The sequence below is a fragment of the Theobroma cacao genome, chromosome 7 (assembly GCF_053813885.1).
Source record: "Theobroma cacao isolate CCN51 chromosome 7, ASM5381388v1, whole genome shotgun sequence".
Classification (NCBI taxonomy): Eukaryota; Viridiplantae; Streptophyta; class Magnoliopsida; order Malvales; family Malvaceae; genus Theobroma; species Theobroma cacao.
This window is the reverse complement of record NC_142645.1, coordinates 13,280,072-13,302,701: the sequence shown is the minus strand read 5'-3', so window position 1 is coordinate 13,302,701 and position 22,630 is coordinate 13,280,072. Positions and strand designations below refer to the sequence as shown.

General features: G+C 33.2%; 1 protein-coding gene across 1 annotated transcript; it reads left to right on the top strand.

The window, feature by feature from the left end:
• Positions 1-20,378: 20,378 nt before the first annotated feature.
• Positions 20,379-21,802, top strand: LOC148761712 (UPF0481 protein At3g47200-like). Its single transcript, XM_088808692.1, has 4 exons — positions 20,379-20,403; positions 20,463-20,997; positions 21,096-21,457; positions 21,513-21,802. The coding sequence occupies exons 1-4, from the start codon at positions 20,379-20,381 to the stop codon at positions 21,800-21,802; spliced, it is 1,212 nt and encodes a 403-aa protein (XP_088664818.1).
• Positions 21,803-22,630: the final 828 nt, after the last annotated feature.

Here is a 22,630-nt window from a genome sequence, read left to right as displayed (position 1 = left end):
CCCTAAGTCAGAGGCCAAGAGTGTAATTGTCTTTTCGTAAGTTTTGTATATTCATATAAATTACTTGTATATTCAGAAGCAATGGATTGTAGTAAATCTAAATTTTGGTATGATACCATGAATGATGAAATAAACTCTATGGTGGATAATCAAGTTTGGGATATTGTAAAGTTAACTAATGGGTCAAAGGCCATTGGTTGTAAATGGATTTTCAAAACTAAGAAAAACTCATTAGGCACATTGAGAGATACAAAGCAAGACTTGTTGCTAAGAGATTCACAGAAAAGGAAGAAATTAACTATCAAGAGACCTTTTCTCCTGTGTCTAGAAATGGTTCTTTTTGTGCTATCATGGCATTGGTTACCCATTTTGACTTAGAATTACATCAAATGAATGTGAAAACGGCGTTCCTCAATGGAGATTTAGAGGAAAAAGTATACATGAAACAACCTGAAAGGTTTATTTCTGATCATGGTGAGTATTTGGTTTGCGAGCTTAAGAAGTCTATATATGGACTTAACTAGTCCTCTTGTCAGTGGTACTTAAAATTCCATAACGTAGTTTCTTCTTTTAGTTTTGTAGAGAGTGTTATGGATCAATGTATATACCATAAGTTTAGTGAGAGTAAAATTCTTTTTTGGGTTTTATATGTGGATGATATTTTACTTGCAACCAATGATTTGGGGTTGTTGCATGAGGTGAAACAATTTCTCTTAGAACATTTTGATATGAAAGATATGGGTGAGGCATCTTATGTCATTGGCATTAAGATTCATAGGGACAGATCTCAAGGCCTTTTGGGATTGTCTCAAGAAGTTTGTATCAATAAAGTTTTTAAGAGATTTTGGATGAAAGATTGTTCACTCAATGTTGCACCCATTGTGAAGGGTGATAGGTTTAGTTTGAAACAATGTTCCAAAAATGATCTTGAAAGGGAAGGGATGAAAAATATTCCATATGCTTTAGTTGTTGGAAGCCTGATGTATGCTCAAATCTGTATTAGACCAAACATTACATTTGCAGTTGGAATGTTGGGAAGTTATCAAGTAACCAAGGATTAGACCATTGGAAAGCTGCAAATAAGGTCATCAGGTACCTTCAAGGAACTAAAGATTTCATACTTATATATAGTTTTTCCAACAATCTAGAGGTAGTTGGATACTCAGATTCAAATTTGCTGATTATGTTGACTTTCGTAAATCAACATTTGGATAAATCTTTATATTTGCTAGAAGAGCTATATCTTCGAGAAGTACAATGCAATCTCTAATTGTTACTTCTATCATGGAAGTAGAGTTTGTTTCTTGTTTTGAGGTGGCATCACAGTGTATTTGGTTAAAGAGTTTCATATATGGGCTTCAAGTTGTTGAGTCTATCTTGAAGCCATTAGAGTTGTATTGTGACAATTCACCAAGTATAATCTTTGCTAAGAATAATAAGAGTGAAAGTAGAAGTAAACATTGACATTAAATACTTAGCTGTTAGAAAGCATATAAAAGCAAATAAAGTGCTTGCTAAGTGTTGTTGATTTCTCACGTAAGTGTATGTATCGTTAACAAGTAATATAGTAATGAAGTAGAGTATCATTCTCACGGAGAATTGTTTTATTCCTATTGTTAACTACTAAAATTATAACACCCTAATTTTATCCAAACAATTAAAATAAAAAAAAATTAAAACTAATAAACTAAAACTAAAATTAAATAATAAATAAAACTCACTTAACTACTAGGCCTAAGATTATAATATCCCTCAATACTTCATCTGATTTTGTCTCTCTCTCTTAACTTAGTTTAATGGATTAAATTGCTAACCTAGAATCTTAAATTATTTACAAGTCTCTGTTCAGTTTATTATAAAAATACCTTTCCTAATTAATTTACTATATACCTATGCAAATTAAATTGAAGAAAGATTCATTAAGTTTGTGCTCTAATTCTGGCTACGTATGGCTTATAGGTGTATATCTACCCTATATGCAAATCAAACCACTTAATCAACTAAGTATATTCGATCATACGTTATTTTATTCAAGGTCTACCTAAATCTCCTTTGTCAAGGTTTAACCTTGGTTTCCAATTCAATCTAATTGGTGATCAGGCAATTAGAAGTATTAAAAACAGAATAAAATAAAAAACTTAAATCTATCAAACATAAGTAAAAGAGAGATAAATAATTCAGACTACATAATGAGTTCGATCATAATCTTAGATTAAAAATTTAATTCCCCATCAAGTCACACATCATCATTAAAAAAAATATAAACATTAAAAACAAACTAAGAAAATAAAAAAAAATAAAAAAGAATAAACTCAAGAATTATAATCTTGATCTTCTAAGTCTTCTTGAATCCTTCAAAATCTTCTCAGCTTCAATGATTTAGTGGTTTGACTCTCAGCTATTAATCTGGTGTTTTCTTCTCTCTTTTTTCTCCGAAAGGTTATTTTTATGGGCTTTGAAGTTCGACCAAGTTGGGTGAAGAAAAAAGTCAATTTCAGCTGGGATTTCCTCATCAAACTATGTAAGCCGCAGTTTTGCCAAATTAATTAACAGAAATCGCAATTGCTCTAGGACTACTGCAGTGTGTTAACTTCGACAAGATTTTTGACTATCCTACAGACCGAACTGGGTGAAGTTCTAAACATAAAAGTTGTATATCTTTCTCTTATCTTTCTAATGGTTTATGATCGCTTCATTTGGAGCTCTGTAGAGAAAGTTATTTCCAAAATACCGAAACATATACATTAGAAGTTGCACCTCGAAATTGCTCTCCTTTTTCTATTGAAATTCTTCTTTCAAATACCTATAAAAGCACAAGTAAATCAATAACAACCTATCTTAATCATTTTAACACTAAATTAAGTATAAAATTAACCAAAATTAGATTGACTCACCTAAAATAACTAATTTAAGATAATTAAATAAAACCTACTAATTTCTATGCATTACTACAAAAACTGAGCCAAATTATTATCAAAATTAAGCCCAACTAACTCTATATCATAGAGTTATCACTGAGCATATTCACACTAAGCTAATGATTGCAAATCCTCTAACAAAAGGCATGTCGTCATAGTTGTTTAAGGATCATGTTTCATGAATGGAACTTAGTTATGTCTTGTCACATATTATTTTTTTTTTTTATAATTGGAGGAGGAGGGATTCGAACCCTATTTTTTAGGCAAAGGGATTATGCACCAACCAATGAAACAAATACTCGAGTGCATCTTGTCACATATTGTTTGAATTAAGGCGTTAGCATATTTTATTATGAAACTTTGAATTTTTAATTGTTTTCTCTTTTCGGATTGAGAATAACAATTGCCTTTGCAAACCTGGAATAAACATTTAAGGTTTATCCATAAAATTATATACAACATATTGAGCTTTTTGCGAAAAAGATTTTTGCATTGTAATACATGGAAGGTAATACTTGTTCTCAAAGGACTTACCGCCATGATTCTTGTAATTTATTCTTTTTGTTTTAAGCATTTAGGTAATTAAACTAATTTATTTTGTAGATATTAAAATAACAAATGTTTGGATCAAGTGGGAGAATGTTGGACTTTTAGATTTGATTTAAATTTAAAATTCAAATATGGTTCTATCACGTATTTGTTATTATCTAGAAAAAATTTATCTCTCACATTTAAGTATATGACAATATTAGTTTAAGTGATATAGATAAAATCTATTTTAAATTCTACATAAAGATATCCCTTAGAGTTTGGGAGATGAGATTTCCTTAATGGGAGGAAGTCTATAAATAGATATCTTATGATGTACCCAAAAAATAATAGATATCTTATGACTTCCTTGACACAACCAATTCATTAACCGTGTATCTATCATAGCGAATTGCATTGGGTCAGAAGATCTCATAAAAAAAAGTTTTTAATTTTATTAATTAGAAGTTAGTATCAATTTCTATTTATTTCCATTGTTATATTATTTGTAAATATCTTTGAGTAAGATTTAACATGTACATGTACATGTAATTCGAGAATTTTATAAGCAGGGTTGGGAAGAATTTAAAGCAAATACTTCATTTATGCAAAACAAATAAAGTTCCCACTCAACGACAACCAAAAAATAGTAAAAAGTCTTATTCTTAATTCTTTGCTTCTATAACAAAACTATGGAGGACATGGAAACAAGGTCGACAAAATTTTTTGTGATTCCTCTAGTGGAAGAGGAGAGAGCAGATACTTTACGTCAATCTTCCCAGTTTCCTTTATCATCTCTAATGGAAGATTAGATAAATAATTAAGGTCCAAAATATCTCTTTTCTAACTTGTTTCTCACCCCCCATAGACAAAGGGTTGCTATGGGTTTTATCCTATTATATTAAGATTTATGCCAAACTTTCTTTTCTCTTCTTGTTTTTTTTCATATATATTTTTCATTCTTTTGTATTTTTTAATGCTTTCGTGATGGATTTGAGTTGTTGAATAATATTTTTTTTCCTTAAACAAAGTCCAATTCATTAATAATAAATAATTAAGTACAAGAAAGCCTAACAGTTCAAATTATTTGAACTGTAAAATAATAAAGTATTCGCCTAAAAGCACCACTCAGTGGGGTACATACATCCACTATAATAAAAAAAAGCTCCCGAACAACAAAAAGCCCCTTATAACAAAATAACATCAGTAGCAATGAAAATGAAAATATACAAGCACATCATGCATCCTTTTCAAAATCTACGGGAGTATCAGGGACAACAATGTTGGTGTATTTTCAAAATCAAAGGTTATACCACATAATGAAAAGCTATCTTAGCTCAAAGGTTTGTCACATAAAGTGACATAGTGTGACTATTGGATTGTGGGCAGATTTTCATGTGAATGGTTATGTCTCTTGGTAAAATGACATCCAAAAGTTATGAGACAAATTGAAAAAACACCATATCTCAAAAGTTTAAATATGAAAAGTTATTGTTTCAAATTATAACTCAAAGATTATGTTTTACAGAATGAATAGTTGTCCTGCCATAAGATGATTATTGAAACAATACCTTTATCCAAAAGTTGTGTTTGGCAAAATGTAAATATGTCTTTGAAACAAAATGGTGCCTTAACGAAAGGCTTGTGTCCTTGAAGAAGAGACACTTGCAAGCCTATATAAAGGGCTTGTTACCAACCGTTTTTGACACATCAAATTAAAAACAAAACAAGAGCAGAAAAATCAAGAGCAAGAAAAGTGTTGTGTTCTATTAACATAAACACTTAAGTTTCCATCAACTACAAAAGCATCCAAATTCCTTATAATCTACTTGTTATAGAAAGTAGGCTTTAGGGCCAAACAATTTTGCAAACCCTCGGGTGTATCTAGTGGTTTGCTCTCGTAAAGTACAAGACGAAGTTAAACATTGGCTTCATTGTATCCCTAAGGCTATTCGCATTATTCCTCTTTGCATACCAAGTGGTGGGGGCAAAATAAGTCTTAAAGATAGAGTCTATTGAAGGCTCCCCTTGAAGTCAATTTTGCTAGTTCCTTAAGTTCCATCTAAATCCCATTTGCACCAACAATTTTAAGACTTATGGAATTCAATGGCTTTCTTAAAAGTGATACAACACTATCGTCAAGCTAGACAGCTTTGAAGGAGGAAACTTTGTTTATTGGCAAAATATGGATTGATTTGATGGTGACAAAGAATGTGACAAAATGGTTCCTTATCAAATTACAAGATAAGTTTTCTTTCCTTACTTGATATGCATGATATTGTATTTGATATGCATGGAAAAACGTATATTGGTTGAAAAGAAAGATTTTGTTATATTCATATATGATCTTGATATGAATAAGGTTATTGTTGTGTCTTCTACAATTGACATACTTCTCCCATCATGGAAAGATATTAAGAAAAAGTATAAGAAAGAAAATATGTCTCTTGAGGACCTTAGTAATCATCTTCAAATAAAAAAAGAATGTTGCAACCAAGATGAAGTCACAAACAAAATGAGAAAGATAAATATCTTAAAGTAAGCCATCTTGAGTTGATGAAGGTCTATGTGATGGAAGACACAAGGCATGGACATGCGACATTCCTATTATGCATGAAGGTGTAATGGTGCCAATATGTAAATTTAATATTTTGATATATGGTGCATTCGCATTTTATCATTGAAGGCATAATAGTGTAATATAGATATTCAATATCGTTAATATGGCATTCCTATTGTGCAATAAAGGTGCAATGATGCTTATGTGAACATATACCTTGATGTGTTAATATGGCATTCCTATTGTGCAATAAAGGTACAATGATGTCAATTGAGAAAAAAAGAGAATGTGTGTGAACTTGTAAAGTCCTTGTATGGATTAGAACAAGCACTTAAACAATGGCATCAAAGTTTGATAAGGTTGTGCTAGCTAATGGCTACAAGATCTATTAATATGATAAATATGTCTATAGTAAGCTTCAGGTGTCATCATTTATGTATATGTGGATAACATGTTAATCTTTGGTACAAATTTTGGAACCAATGGAAGACACAAAAAGATTATTGTCAAAGAATTTTGACATGAAAAATATGGGTGTGGCGGATGTTATTCTTGGCATAAGAATAATGAGAGGCAATAATGGTCTAACATTGTCTCAATCTCATTGAAAAGATTGTAATGAAATATGGTAAGTCAAATTATATGCCAATGTCTATGCCTTATGATTATAATCTAAAGCTCGTACCTAACAAAGACAAGCCAATAGCACAAAATGAATATGCAAAGGTGATTGGATACCTAATGTATGCTATGGTCTGTACAAGGCTGGATATTACTTTTGCAGTTGGGATGCTAAGTCGATTTACAAGTAATCCAAGTAAAGAACATTGTATGCTGTTCATAGAGTTATAAGATACTTAAAGAGTACAAAGAATTATGGCATTTGTTATTCAAGTTTTCCTTCAATTTTAGAAGGATGCATGATGCTAGTTGGAACTCAAATAGAATAGATCATACTTCTACGACTGGTTGGATTTTTACAATTGGTAGGGGTGTTATTTCTTGGGGCTCTAGGAAACAATCTTGTCAAGTGGACTCCACTATAGCAGCTGAATTTATAGCCTTAGCATCTATCACCCAATAAACGGAATGGTTGAGAGATTTACTCTATGAAACTCTGTTGTGGCCTAAACCAATGGCACCAATCTTAATACATTGTGATAATGAAGCAACTATATCAAAGGCATACAATCAAGCATACAATGAAAAAAGTCGATATATTAGACTTTGATATAGCATTATAAGACAAAGAATTTGTGAGACCCTGTCAAGCTCGATTAAAAGACGGTATTGTACCGAGTTATACAACTAAGTTAAATTGAGCCTTGAACTAGTTCAAATAGAAATTCTAAGAGGAATTTGAAAATTTTAAAACCCACAGAATGGCTTAGAATAGTGATTCAGAGTTCAAGGTCCAGTTTGGAGTCCATCAGGAAAATTGACCGATTAGGGACAAAACGGTCATTTTACCATTTGATGATAAAATGGAGATTTTTAGCCAAGATTTGATAACATTTGACCAAGAATAATTATATGAAATATAATTATGATTATTGGAGTATAAAATGATGTTTAGCAGTGAAAAATTGTGATTCCCAGTATTTTTGGAGCACAAGGGCAAAATGGTAATTTTACCACTAGAAGACTAAACGGAAATTTTTATAAAACGTTTTTTGCCCCATTTGGTTAATATTGATCAATATTAGTGTTATTTGAGGTTGAAAAGTAGAAATAATGTGATTCCGGTACATTTCGGAGTATAGGGGTAAAATCGTAATTTTTTCACCCTAAGGGAAATCGGTAAATTTTTCGCCCCAACACTTGTCAAGACCAAGGGATTTTAATTGTGGTAGGATTGGATAAATACCAGAATATTTGTGGTGGAAAATTAAGAAGAAAAAGTCAAAAAGTTAAAAAAATTAGACCAATAAGCATGTGACACGTGGCATGCTTGATTATTTTATTATTTTCTATAGAAATCAGCCCATTAAATCCCCAATTCTCTCACCATATTTGGCCTAGGCAACCAGCAACAAGAACAAAGGAAGAAAAAAGGGAAAAACAAGAAAACCTAGGTGAAAATTCAAAGAAAAAGTGAAGAAATCAAGAAAACAAGCTAGGTAAGTTAGAATTTCTTTAATTCTCCTTGATACCTAGCTTACCCATGCTTTTGTTCTTGATTTTCATGGTTGAATATTGAGTTATCATGATGAATTCAATTCTGAAAAATGGGTATGGAAGAGGAATTGTTGTTGAAATAATTTGATTTTAGACTATGTTAGTGTTTAGGGATAGTTAAGCATGGTTATAAACAAAAACAGAAAAGAAATATTCAATTTCTCTAGGGTTCCTTGTTGGTCGAACCATGAGGGCTGAATATCAATGGGGGATTGTTTTAATTTCAAGGAAAATGGCTTGAAAAATGATGAATTAAGGTGAAACGGTTATGTAGAAAAACTTTCGATGCTAGTGCATCAAATGACTGAATTTTTCTATAAAGAACTGTGAGGGTTCTAATGCTGAATTTGGCTTTATTTAAATGGTATGTGGTAAATTAAGGTATTAGAGGAGAAATGGATTAATTTGGAGGTGATTTGGACACAATCGCCAATTAATCGGGTGATCGGTCGAATTTAATCGATACCGCGATTAAGCGGTAATCGGAGGTATTTTTGCATTTACATATCAAGCATTAGTAATTTAAATTAGTTTATATCAATTTAGGGATAATATAGTAAATTCCTCGACTTTGTTATTTGTCAAGGTAGTGAGACGTCCGGAAAAGGCAAAGGAATTGCGCTTGAGGACTATTAGTCTGAGTGCACCCGAAATCCGAATTTTCGACACCTGTGAGTGGACTGCCTTCAAAACTTGTTTTGGGAAATATATGAAATTGCCACCCATTTGAATGAATTACCAAGCTTTTCATGAAAATAAGTGCCTTGGGAACAAGCTTTTGAAAAATGGTTTTATGTTGTAATATGTGATTGCTATGGATTCATGCACTATTGTATTATGATGATATATATATGTGTGTTGTGCATGATGAATGATATTGTGTATAATGACTGTAACCGTGTGTGTGCATGATGTGGGGGATGCACATGCCGGTGATGATGGTGGCGTGAGAGATGGATGATGATAGTGCCCGTGTGCACGATGTGGGGGGATGTACACGATGGTACTGATTATGCACGATGTAGGGGGATGCACACGATGGCACCGACTATGTGCACGATGTGGGGGGATGTACTTAAGCCGAGTGTGATTATGATGATATTGATGTTTATCTATGTAATTATGCATATCTATACTTATGAAATGAAAGTTCATGAATATGATATATGATTGACATATATGTGAAATTTGATACATTGCACTTTGGAAATTTTCACATGTTTTAAGTTGATTTTGTTGGTTGAGCAAGATGGCCTTTTATTGAGTGAAGGGAAACTTTTTTCTTGGTGATCTGTTTCTCGCTGCAACGAGATTCATTTTCGTTGCAGTGAGAAACTCTAGGGTTTTTGGAGGGTGGCTGTCCGAAAACTCGCTGCAGCGAAATTCATTCTCGCTGTAGCAAAAAACTTTCTGTTTTGTCTCCTATCTTGTCCAATTGCTGCCCTATTTTTCACTTCTTGCTACCATATCTGAGCATGGACTTCCAACATTTAGGACTAAATGAGTTAAGTTTAAAATGAGGGGTTTTTAATATGAACGGAACTAAATTGCATTGTTTTGAAACAAGTGCATCATGATTTTAAATTCTCCTTTATTGTTGTTGCTTGTTCCCTTCCTTGTTCACTCACTGGGTTTATACTCACCATTTTCAAATTCATATTTTCAGATCACGAGGCAGCCGGTAACTAGGACGAGGTGTTCTTGTAGACCTGTGTCCATCTTTTGGTAGGTGTCTCGGCATTCGGTAGCTGTATATTCATCCGAGTCACTCCGTTGGAAGTCGAGTGTTATTTTGTTTTGTATAGACGAACTTAATGTAAATTATTAGAGTACATGTTGTAGACATTGTATGTAAATTTTTAAGGAGTATTGCTAGTACGAGTTGGCAATGTATATCACTATTTTGATTCAAAATTATGAAATATGACTTAGTGATATTAGATGGAATTATAAGTAAGATAAATAATAGGCTTGCTTGGGTTTAGTGGATTACGTCCATTGGACCCTTGCGCCGATCATGGCCCGAAATTTGGGTCGTGACAGAATTAATGATGGTGTAGTCACTATAAGTTATGTGCGGTCTTGTGAAAATTTAGTGGATCTGTTTATTAAAAGTCTGAAAGGGACTTGGTAATGAAGACCTCAAGAGGGATGGGTTTCAAGCCTATCAACTAAATCTCCAATGGTGGGAGCTCACCTCGACGCTTGTGGCCAACTTGCAAGTCTTGGGTACTGACCATTCTACCACATGGATGACTGCAAGCACTAATTTATATTTTCCATCCCAAGCTATATAGTGCTTGGTTCCCATAATGTGTAAGGTAAGGTTGAACAAAAGTTCTTAATAGACTCATAACATGTATATGTTGAAGTGCTATAATTACAGAGTACTTTCGATGAGAGCTACCTATGTGAGTGGAAGTGTGGCCATTTCTAGGAGCAAAAGGCTTGACTCTAACAACACTCATGAATGGATGCAAAACATAAAGCCAAAAAATGTGTTGGCAAAACTAGATACAAAGTGAGCAAGGAAGCTTGTGTGTGTTTAGTAGCCCAACTAGTCAAATGGAGAATTGATGGTTCAATGCATGGTCAACCACTCAATTCAGACTAGAACCAACCACACTCACTAAGTGAAGGTTTAAATTTACAGGATACCTTCATTTATGCACACGGTTCCCAAAGTTGTTGATATTTGAAAATTTTGAAAATGGTGGGGGATTGTTGGTGTATTTTCAAAACCAAAGGTTATGTCACATAATGAAAAGCTATCTTAACCCAAAGGTTATGTCACATAAAGTGACATAGTGTGGCTATTGGATGGTAGACAGGTTTTCGTGTGAATGGTTATCTCTCTTGGTAAAATGACATCCAAAATTTATGAGACAAATTGAAAAAACACCATAAATCAAAAGTTTAAATATGAAGAGTTATTGTTTCAAATTACAACTCCAAGATTATATTTTATGGAATGAATAGTTGTCCTTTCATAAGATGATTATTGAATCAATACCTTTATCCAAAAGTTGTGTCTTGCAAAATGTAAAAATGTCTTTTGGACAAAATGGTGCCTTAATGAAAGGGTTGTGTCTTTGAAGAAGAGACACTATCAAAAACAAAACAAGAGAAGAAAAATCAAGAGCAAGAAAAGTGTTGTGTTCTATTAACATAAACACTTAAGTTCCCTTCAACTACAAAAACGTCTAAATTTCTTATAATCTACTTGCTGTAGAAAGTAGACTCTAAGGCCAAATAACTTTGCAAACCCTCGGGTGTATCTAGCGGTCTACTCTCGTAATGTGCAAGACGAAGTTAGACATTGGCTTCATTGTATCCTTAAGGCTAATCCCATTATGCCCCTTTGCATACCGAGCGGTGGGGGCGAAATAAGTCTTAAAGATAACGCCTATTGAAAGGCTTTCCTTGAAGTCAATTTTGCAAGTTCCTTGAGTTCCATCTAAACCCCATTTGCACCAACAAAGAATGTACAAGAAACGAACAGAAAGAGTGCAGAAAGAAAGCTCCACTATGTACAGCTTCTCCCCTCCATGAATACTGGCATACCATCTGACTTGTTTCACTAGCAAGTTAGAAATTAACTTCTCTCTAAATTTGTTTGTAGGAATCATCTTCAATCAACTCTTGTATATTTGTTTTATGACTTTCTATAATTATATTATAATAATCTTTTTATAATAAAAATTTAAAAAGAAACAAAAATTGTATTGCAACTACTTCATTTATAACCCAACCAAAACCCCGTTGAGCTCCAACCATTCCTTCCATGAACTAAAGAGAGTAGCGAGGGAACAACTCTTTTGCTCAACAACTATATAGTAAAAAAAATTTCTTCTTAATTCTTTGCTTCTATAGTGAAGCAATGGAGCAGATGGAGGACAATGGAAACAAGGCCGACATAATTTATTTTCGGCCTCGTTTCTTATCCAATCCATTAGAAGAGGAAGGAGGAGATGTTGTAATTCAATCTTCCTAGATTCATTTATCATCTCCAGTGGAAGACCAGGTCCAGGTATAGAATTAAGGACCAAAATCTTTCTTTCATGACTCCTTTCTCACCCCCCAAAAATGGAAGGAGTGCTAGCTATATATAGTTATTACTTTTTATCCTATCATATAATGATTTATGTGATTGCTTTCTTTTCTTTTCTTTGTTTTCATTTTTCACATTCTGTATACTTTTTAATGCTTTTCTGATGCGTTTGGTTAATTTGTTAAAGTTAAAGCTGATTGTCTAATTATTTTCTATGAATGTTGCACTTGGGTGCCTAGCTCTTATTTTGGATATCATCAGATACAGAAGCTAATATTTTGATTGGAAAATGGACGAACAACCTCTTTTGCGTATAAGAGAAAAAAAAAACAAAAAATAACCCTCAACATGTAGCTTTGTAAATTTGTAACTCATTAAATACTTTTGGCTCGATAATATATATTTTAATTTTTAAGTTTCAAAAAAATTACATTTATTTTGACTTAATTAACTTTTTATGTTAAATCTCACACATTTACGTTAATATTCTAATCATGTTTATTCCACCTTTGTAATTTTTACATTAATTCTTATAGGTTTACGTTAAGGGTTTTCAATTGTTCATTTTCACCGTAATTATTGTTATCTTTATTATTATTCATTTACAAATTAAAATTTGTAAACTATTAAATAATTTTCCCTCAATAATATAAATTTAGATGTCTAATTTTTTAAAAAAATTATGTTTGTTTCAACTTAATTATCTTGTTACGTTAAATCTGACTTTTATAATTTTTTACATTAATTCATACAAGTTAATTTACGTCAAGATTTTTCAGTTGCTAATATTCACTATAATTATTTTATTCTTATTATTATTCATTCTTAAATTAAAATTTGTAAACCGTTAAATACTTTTATCTTGATAATATAAAAAAAATATGTTTAATTTTCACAAAAAATATATTTATTTTGACTTAATTGATTTTTTTAGTATTATACAATTTTATTGGTGAGAACCATAACTAATTTAGCTAGGAATTTTATGAGTACAAAAATAAAGCATCAACAGAAATTTAATACAATATAAATAACCCCTAGCTCCTATCTCCTGACAACAGCATCCTTTGCCAGAGAATCATAAGTACTATTTACCGATCTTAACGCATGACATATCTCCCAATTCGTAATTCTTTTCTCGAGATGGTCGATAAGCAAAGCCCGTGCTCTGAAATTCCATGGAGCAAATTGAGGCTGATTAACCCATTTGACGTTGTAGTAGAATCACTTTCAATAAGAAGAGAATGAGAATAAACCCATTTAGAAGCCATAAAAATAAGAGATGCTTTCTTAATAGCTAGGAACTCAACTCTATTAACATCACCAATCCTTGTTGCCTTTGAAAAGGTAATAAGCATCCTTCCCTTGAAATCTCTAAACACTCCACCAATTCTTGATTCACCGGGATTACCGGTTTTCACATTGTCAACATTAAACTTAAGTTGACCCTTTGACATTTTTCTCCGTTTTCTTTTCTTTGATAGATAAATTCACTAAATTTGAGATAAATACATTAAATTTCGGAATCTGAAAATATTTAGTACCGAAAATTGATCTTCCTTCCACTTAGATCTAACCCACCAAGTTGTTCTAATTTTAATCAAATCAAAAACTTGTAAGCTATCCCAACATTTAGCATTGAAAATGATGTCATTGGCTTTTGCATGTTTCCTATAGTTTCTCCTTCCCCGTAATGTATCTTGCATTTATCTTTCGAGTCTGAGTGACCAAGGGGATGGTTTCATGTCCTGAGCAATGGTCCTAGTGTATGGTAGGAAGTGTCTTACTGTCTTGTGTGTTCTTTATGTTCGGGTGTCTTTCTTTCTCCTAGTATGTGAATGTATTATGGCAAGAGGGATTGAACACTAGTGGTTCACTGTTATAACGTGAGAGGGACAAATCTCTAGCTTAGAAGAGATTCTGGTAGAAGATGGATGAAAGTTATAGCTATGCTCTGGTTTTGGTGTTGACAACTAAGTAGTTATGTGACACTACTTATGTTTGCCGTTTATGATTGTTCATTTTTGAACACAGTAATAATATTTAAATCATTGGCCTAGCAAGAAAAAAAAAAAGAAAAAAGTTTCATTGATCTTGGACACGTGAAGTCGTGGTCGCAGCCACTGCTAGAAGAGTGGAAACGGGAGCTGCCCATCGAGTTGTACTAGATGTCATTGCAGTTGCCAGCTTCTGCAATACCTCTCGCTATTTAAGTAAATGAAAATTTTGAAAATGTCTAGGAAATTTACTTGTAATCATGAAATTAGGTGTTTAGATTAACCCATCTCATTGCAAACAATAGTTAATTAAGGTCATGTATAAGGCTTTCTGTCCACCAAATGTGATACTGTGCAATCCACGTTCGATATTCCTAGACATGCTTCACTTTAATTGACGATTAAAAATAGAAAATTATCATCATTTTTAAAAATATCTAAATATTTAAATTATAATATATATTAATTATTAGTTGCCTCATCTTTTAGGGGCTTTTTGTGAGATCTCGACCTCTAGAGACTCGTAACTAGAAACAGACGTGATAATACGGACTAGGGGTAATTTCATCATTTCTCCTGGTGAGCCCCTGAAAGTAGTTTTCGAATGTTATTAAGGTCCAAGTAGGCCTAAGGAATGAATGAATGAGGGTAAGATAATGAAGAAGATAGAAATAACGATAATTTTCACGGTAGGGGTAAAATAGTCATTTTGCATCTCGAGTTTAAATTTTTAAGTTTTCATGAACCCAAGCATTTTTAAAGCTTAATGGACCTTGTCTTAGTGTCAAAGAAGTAAAAAGATTGTATAAAGGCAATGGAAAGACAAAATGACCTTGTTAAGGGCATTTTGGTACTTTCATGAGAAAATGGATAAACATAAAGCATAAATATCTAAGTTTCTAAGAGGTTCTTCAAATTTCCAGCATTTCTTCTTCTTCTTCCTTTCCCATATTTTTGCACCCCCCATGGAAGCTTGCTTTGAAACTTCCATATATTTCCTCGAGTTAACCCCGATTTTCACGTTTTTGTGCACCCTTTCACAATGTTTTTTGTGCTCTTTTACTTTTTCATTATAAAACCCTCAAAAAACCTTTCCTTATTACATTCTCTCACTAGTTGGACGTTCTAGAGAGAGAGAGAGAGAGACTTTCCACATTTGTTTGGAAGCTATTGAAAGAGAATTCAGCTACAAAGAAACCCTAAGGTGAGTGATGAACTAGGCTTGGTTTTAAGTTGTTGATAATGGCTAATAATTGGGATTATGAGTTGTTTTATTGTTGAGTTTGTTTATTCATTTTTAGTGTAATTAGAGTAGTGCAAGGAATAACCATTTGATATAGTTGAAAGCCAATTAGGAATGACTAGTAGAACTTGAATTAGAAACTAGCTTTTGGAGTGATATTAATGTAAATTGGATTGGTTGTGATATTTTTGTGCGTGATAGGTTCCAACGAGGCCCTATAGCCCCATTTGAACCATTAGTGGAGGTTAGAGTCGATTAGAGGTTCAACAATACTGGTGAGTGAACTTACATTTCAAAATTGTTTTGGAAAATAGAATTGTGTTGAGATGAATTATTTGCATGATTTTATCCAACTTTTCGTTAAAAATGGGTGCTTGGGAACAAGCCCTTGATAAATGCTTTGATGTTGTAAAAGGTGTGAAATGTGTAAAGAGGATGAATTCATGTGCTCTTATATTGTGTTGGTATACATATTTTAATGTATGTTGTGCAATGATAAATAATGTTGTATGATGATAATGAGGTGTGCGAGTAGGGAGTGCACACATGATGACATTGAAATGTGCGAGTAGGGAGTGCACATATGGTGGTATTGCCTTGTGCGTGTAGGGAGTGCACAAGAGTTGAGGAAGGCGGGGTGGTGTAGGTGTTATATATGATTATATCTATAGATATGTGATAGAACGTGTGTGACTGTAAAATGTGATTATATGGCATGTTAAAATTGGCATGATGAACCTTGAGAATTTCCTATTTTCTTGCAAATTGATTTTATTGCAGCACCAAACGAATTTTTAGTGCAAAGGAGGTCCTTTTTACATTTAGGTGCCTTGCTTCTTGCTGCAACGAGAAAGCATTCTGGCTGTAGCAAAAAACATTCTGTTTTGGCCTCTAGCAACTCACTACAATGAGAATAAATCTCGCTGCAACGAGAAACTCTTGGGTTTTGGTGTAGTATTTTCACTTCGATAAAGATTTTGACTATGTTCCCGTACGAACTAGGAAAAAGTAGTAAACATAAAAGTTGTAGCCCTGCCTCTTAGCTTTCTAATGGTCAAAAAATCAGGTCAATTTAACTTCTGTAGCAAGAGATATGCTGGAAAAACTGAAATATATGCAAACTGACACTATTTCTCATTGCAGTGAGAAACATTCTGTTTTTCGCTGCAATGAGAAACATTTTGTTTTGGCAGCCTGAATCTCGTTGCAGCGAGAATGAACTTCGCTGCAGCGAGAAACTTGCTGCCATGCTTGCTACCTTGCTTGATTTTGACATATTTTTCACCCATTTAACTTCATGGATTGATCTTGGGTTTTTGCAACACTATGAGGTTATTAATCAAAGTTTGAAAAGAGGGGTTTTTAGTAAGAAATTAAATCAATTGCATTGTTTTTGAAACAAGTGCATCATGATGTCCAAATTCTTCCTATCGATTGGTTGTTCCCTTCTTATGTTCACTCACTGAGTTTGTACTCACTGTTTTCAATTTCATGTTTTCAGATCAGGAAGAAGTTGGAACCTAGGTCGAGGTGTCCACGTAGTTTCTTCTCCTTGGTAGGTATTTTGGCATTCAGTAGCCGCACCTTCACTGTGGTCACTCCGCTGGATGTCAAGAGCCATTTTGTTTTATGAATACGTTCATGTGATGTAAAGTACTAAGATACGTGTCTTAGACAAAATATGTATATTTTAATTGTTAAAGCCACCATGAGTTGAAATGTTAACATCATTTTGGGTTTATATTAATGAAATTCTTGATTGCTATAGCCCATTATTAAAGTGATTATAAGTTGGACTTATGAAAGGTGATTTGAGAATAGTTAATGGAATGTTGAGCAAGATTATATAATAGGCTTGCTTAGGCTTGGTGGGCTATGCCCATTGGGCCCATGCGTCGGTCATGACCCGAAAATTGGATCATGACACTTTTTTAATAAAATTATATTAAAAATTGTTTTGGGACAGGGCAGGCCATTAGTTTATTACATTCGGCTGAAGACTTAATGTCACGACCCGGAACTCCCATCGAGCCCGTGACAACCGTCGCGAAGCCTCGATAGACATTCTTCCCCCGAATGCCCTTCGAGACCTCGCAAGGCTTTCGTACCAGTTTTTCCATTTCTCTCTCTTTTTTTTTCTTTTCTTTTTTTTTTGAATAATAAAATAAACTAAAAATATTAATTAAAATAATCTATTTTAATGTAAAACAATATATATATATGTATATTTTTGAAACATCAAAAAATTAATTTTCTGCACATAAAAATAAAATAAATTTATACATACTGTAATATAGAAAACTGGAGTATGCAATTTAAATTACAATGACACGTGGGCCTCCAAATAACTGAGAAGGTTTAAGTCTATAACCTTGCTTTTTAGGATGCAACTCCGAAATTTACTTCTCGATGCAATTGAAAGTCTACTACCTATTCTGAGCCTGAAAAATGTATAGGAAGAAGGGGTGAGATTATAAAATCCCAGTGAGTAGACAGACATCATCAAAATAATCTAAAGCCGAGTAATAGGAGACAATTAAAATAATTCATCCCAACCCATATAAATAATTGGATTTCATCTAATTACTCAACATGATTTATGCACTTTTCAAAAACTTGGCCCTTGCCAAAAATCCATTCTCGGGGATACCCCGCGAAGGCATCTTACTGAGACCGCCAAGGCTGTTTATTGTCACACACACAAACACATTTCAGCTCTGACAACACAACCGTTCCTTAGCGTTGGCTGAGTCCCAATTTCACGTGGTGGCCAGCGTGAAGTGTACTCAAATCCTATCTCGAGAGTTATCCTACGCACCTCTCCAATCGAGGTAAGCTCAATAATTGAGAACCGTGCCCCTCTAATTAAGCTGGCCCATGGAACTCCCGTCACTGCAGTGCCCACTTTATAATCCACTAACCAATAAAATCACAATAGTATGACATGGCTCACTTAACACATTCAAAGCAAATCAAAGCAGTTCACATATTCTTTAAATCATAAAAATAACCAGTCATACCCACATTTATCATAAGCCATTTAATGTAAAATCATGGATAATAACACAATCATAGTATAGGTCTCCAATTACTCTATTTTTGAAATCATTATTAAATTTTTAAAAATTTTATAAAATTATTTTATAAAATCCCATTTTCCATAAAACACAATAATTTTCCAATTAAACCATTTTTTCATAAAATCACACAATTAAATAAATCTACTCTAGATAATTAAGACAATAGTAAGTTTACTCACTGTACTAGGAGTAGATATACTCCTATTCTCGGTCTTCGGGTGTAGTCTTTTACCCGTATCAGATAGCTCACCACCTATCCACGATACATGACACAAAAATTTCAATAATTTGTGTCAAATCAATATATATTATTTCAGGCTCTTATCCATGCGTATGCACTAGATAGGGTGTGAAAATATTTGGACAATCGCTTAATCACAATGTCCGACCTAACTCGCCTATACACGGTGTAGATTCTAAAATCTGCAATTCAACTCCAATTCCATCCATTTCAATTTCAATTATCCAATTATATCCACAATACCTCAATGACTGTGAATGTGGTCCAATTTATCAGTTCAGACCACAAATTACGCTTTTACCCCTAGTGGGTAAAAATTTCAATTTTTTTTTGCACAAAAAATTCCCATTTAATTTCCAACCTCATAATTCATCATTTTTCCATCTAATTCTCTTAAAATAAAGTCAACCTCATCCTCACACACCATTGGCTAGATTCGGCCTAGAGAAATTCATGGAGAAAATGAATATTTTTCTTGTTGTTTTACTCATAAACATGCTAAACTAACACTAAACACTAACATAGTTCAAAATCAAATTAATCTAACAACTTTCTCTCTCTAAACCCATATGATCAGATTTGAATCCATCATCAAAACACATAATTTAACCATGGAAAATAAGGAGAAATGCATGGAAATGATAAATTATAAGCTAAGCTTGAAAAATCATACCTTTAAACACTTGATTCCTTGAAAAATCACATTTTTTCTTTGAATTTTCTCACTCTAGGGTTTGTTCTTATTTCTCTCTCTCTCCTGCTGGTTTTGGCTGACCCTCCCAATGAAGAATTCTGGAATTTTCAAGCCTTTTAATAGGCTTAATAAAATATTATTATTTTATTTACTTTTTGAATATTTTATTATTTTTTTTCTAGCCATCTTTTTGACTTTCTTTTTCTACCACTCAATCCTCTTCACTTATCCATGTCTTCCATGAAATTTCTAGACTTTTCCAAAGTTTTGGTGGAGCAAATTTTTAAAAATTACACTTTTACCCCCGTAAAGTGAAAAATTACTTTTTTACCCCAAAAACTGAAAAATTGCTCATAGACATATTTTTCATCCCTTATACTCATACCATTCTCCAATTTGTCAAATGTGATCTAAATTCTCTCAAAATCTCAAAATTTTTTCGTGGGTGAAAAAATTACGATTTTGCCCCTAGATAGTGAAAATTTCGATTTGACTTCGAATTGATCCTCGAACTCCGAATTACCATTTTGAGTCATCCCTAAACTGTGAAACTCTTAATTTCATCTTAAAATTCCTATTTAAACTAGTTCGAGGCTTAATCGACTCAATGGTACCATTAGGGGCAATATCATCTTTTAACAATTTTTCGAACTTCCTAAATATACAAACATTATACCGAGCATGTGAATGACATTATAATTATTTTACAAAGCAAGGTTTGACACTTAATTAGTTAATTTCCCTTGAATAGTGGTTGCGACAATCTTAAACTATGTATCTATAATCTCCTACACCTGTCTGTCATTTGCCATTTACTCTTTTGCTTAGCTGAGCATGAGGTGAAGAAAGCTTTCTAAAACTTTCTTTTTCTAACGCATTTTAGCTGATATGGCTTTTGCATATATCGAAATGTGTCTCCGTTCCAACAAAGTATCTTACATATTTTTGCATCGTTGATACAAGAATCTCCAGGTCCAGGGCTCAACAACAAGGCCTATCTTTTGAAAGTGCCTCATCAACTACGGCAGGTTAATGAAAGTGCCTATGAACCCCAACTAATTTCAATTGGTCCATATTACCATGGTGCTAATAAGGCGCACTTGAAAGAGATGGAAGTGTACAAAACTCGGTGTTTACAAAGGATTCTTGAGAGAAATGGTGAGCAAAGCAAGGACAGATGTGTGAAGGCCATGAACTTAGAACGAGCTCGCAAATGGTATTCCCCATCCTTGTCGAATGATATTGAAGATAAATTTGGAAGAATGATACTACTTGATTGGTGCTTTATTGTTGAGCTATTGAGTGGGAAGGTACCAGGTGATGATCCTTTTTTCAAACTAAAGTGGGTCCTAAATGCCTTATATCATGACTTGTTGCTATTCGAAAATCAACTTCCTTTCTTTGTGTTAGTGGGCTTGTATCACGTGATCAAGGATCCAACAGATGGAAAAGATTTCGCTTGCGATGCATTTGCTGTCCTTTCTGATTTCTTGCCAGGACCAAAGAAGTGGAATAAAACCCTCCTACCATCAAAGATACCGACAATATCAAGCACCTACTAAGCTTAGTGCATGATAATTGGTCTCCTTCTCCTCATGGAATAAGGCGCCATCAAGACTACCATAGAACCAAAAAGGAAAAAGAAAAGGTAGGAGAAGAAGGCGGCCTAGAAAAGCCAAAAGAAAAGAAATTCCAAGGTGACGAAGAGAGCGGTGTGACTAAGGGCGCCGACCACAACTCCTTCAAATGGACATTGGTATGCTGTGCAAGAGAAGAGGAAAATTTAAGAAAAGGCCTAGTGGGATGGCAATCCTTACGTTGTGTAACAGAGCTGGAAGAAGCAGGAATCCAATTCATGAATAGCTCCGAAGAGAGCGACGTGAAGAGTTTGTTTGATATAAGCTTTACAGACGAGACAATGAAGATTCCAACCTTTGTGGTTGAGGACTTTACCAAGCGTCTCTTTCGTAACCTCATTGCCTATGAACTATGTGACGTTGATGGATAACCTTATCAACTCAGCCAAGGAACTATCGAAAATATTGGGTAATGATGAAGCTGTTGCTCAAGGTGACACCTTTTATTACGAGGAGATATTTGTTGACCTGAAGACGCATTGCACAAGACGTTGGAACTCATGGAAGGCGAAATTAAAGCAGAATTATTTTAACAGTCCCTGGGCATCCATCTCCTTTTTTGCTGCTTTTCTCGTTATCCTTCTTACCATTGGACAGTTTATAACTGAAGTCAATTCTTCTTGCCTTTTAATTGTTCTTGTTTTTGTCTCTTTATGTTTATCTGATCGTTGTTAAGCTTAGCTGTTTGGTTTAATTACTTTGAGTTTGTCTCACATGTATTGTTCTCCTTTTATTTCTCGTGATATCTCCCCTCTATTTAGGGCTACATCTACTATGTACTTTCTTCGTATATTCAATAAAATCTTTTATTGACTGAGCAGCAAAATATATATATATATATATAGCTCAAGAGTAAAATAAAAATTATTGCATATAACATAAATGGTTTATTAGTTCAAGTTCTTGGTTTGAGTAATTTAAGGATGGTTGTATAAGTAATGGCTTAAATAAATGCTTGCCCTTAATTTGCATTTTATTTTTTAATTAGAGATAGAAATTACTCATTCTGTCTCACATTTATTTTATATTTGCATATTTTTAGTTGTCCAAAATTAATATCTTATTTGGAAAAGTAAAAAAAAAAAAAAAAGAGAAAGATCATTCTTATTTTCCTCATTAGCCCTAATTATAACTATTCACTTTTTTTTATGTCAAGATGCGTTGTGAAAGAAAATTCAAAACCAATGAAGTTAAAATTCACATTTAAATTTCTTAAATTTTGTGTAAAGTTAAAATTAAAGACAAATATGAAACAGAAGAAATATAATCTTCTCGAAATTCAGAACTTCTTTGTGAAAGGAAGGTAAGTTGCAAAACTTGTACATTATGTGTTGGATCTTTGAATATTTAAAAAAGAGTTTAAATTATATTATGATAATCTTAAAATGTAGTTTTTTAAGGCATGTATTAATATTAAGTCACGTCATATTTTTTTATAAGAATCTTAACAACTGTCAACGTTCTCTTACACTAAATTATCTTACATTGAATTAATTCTTATTA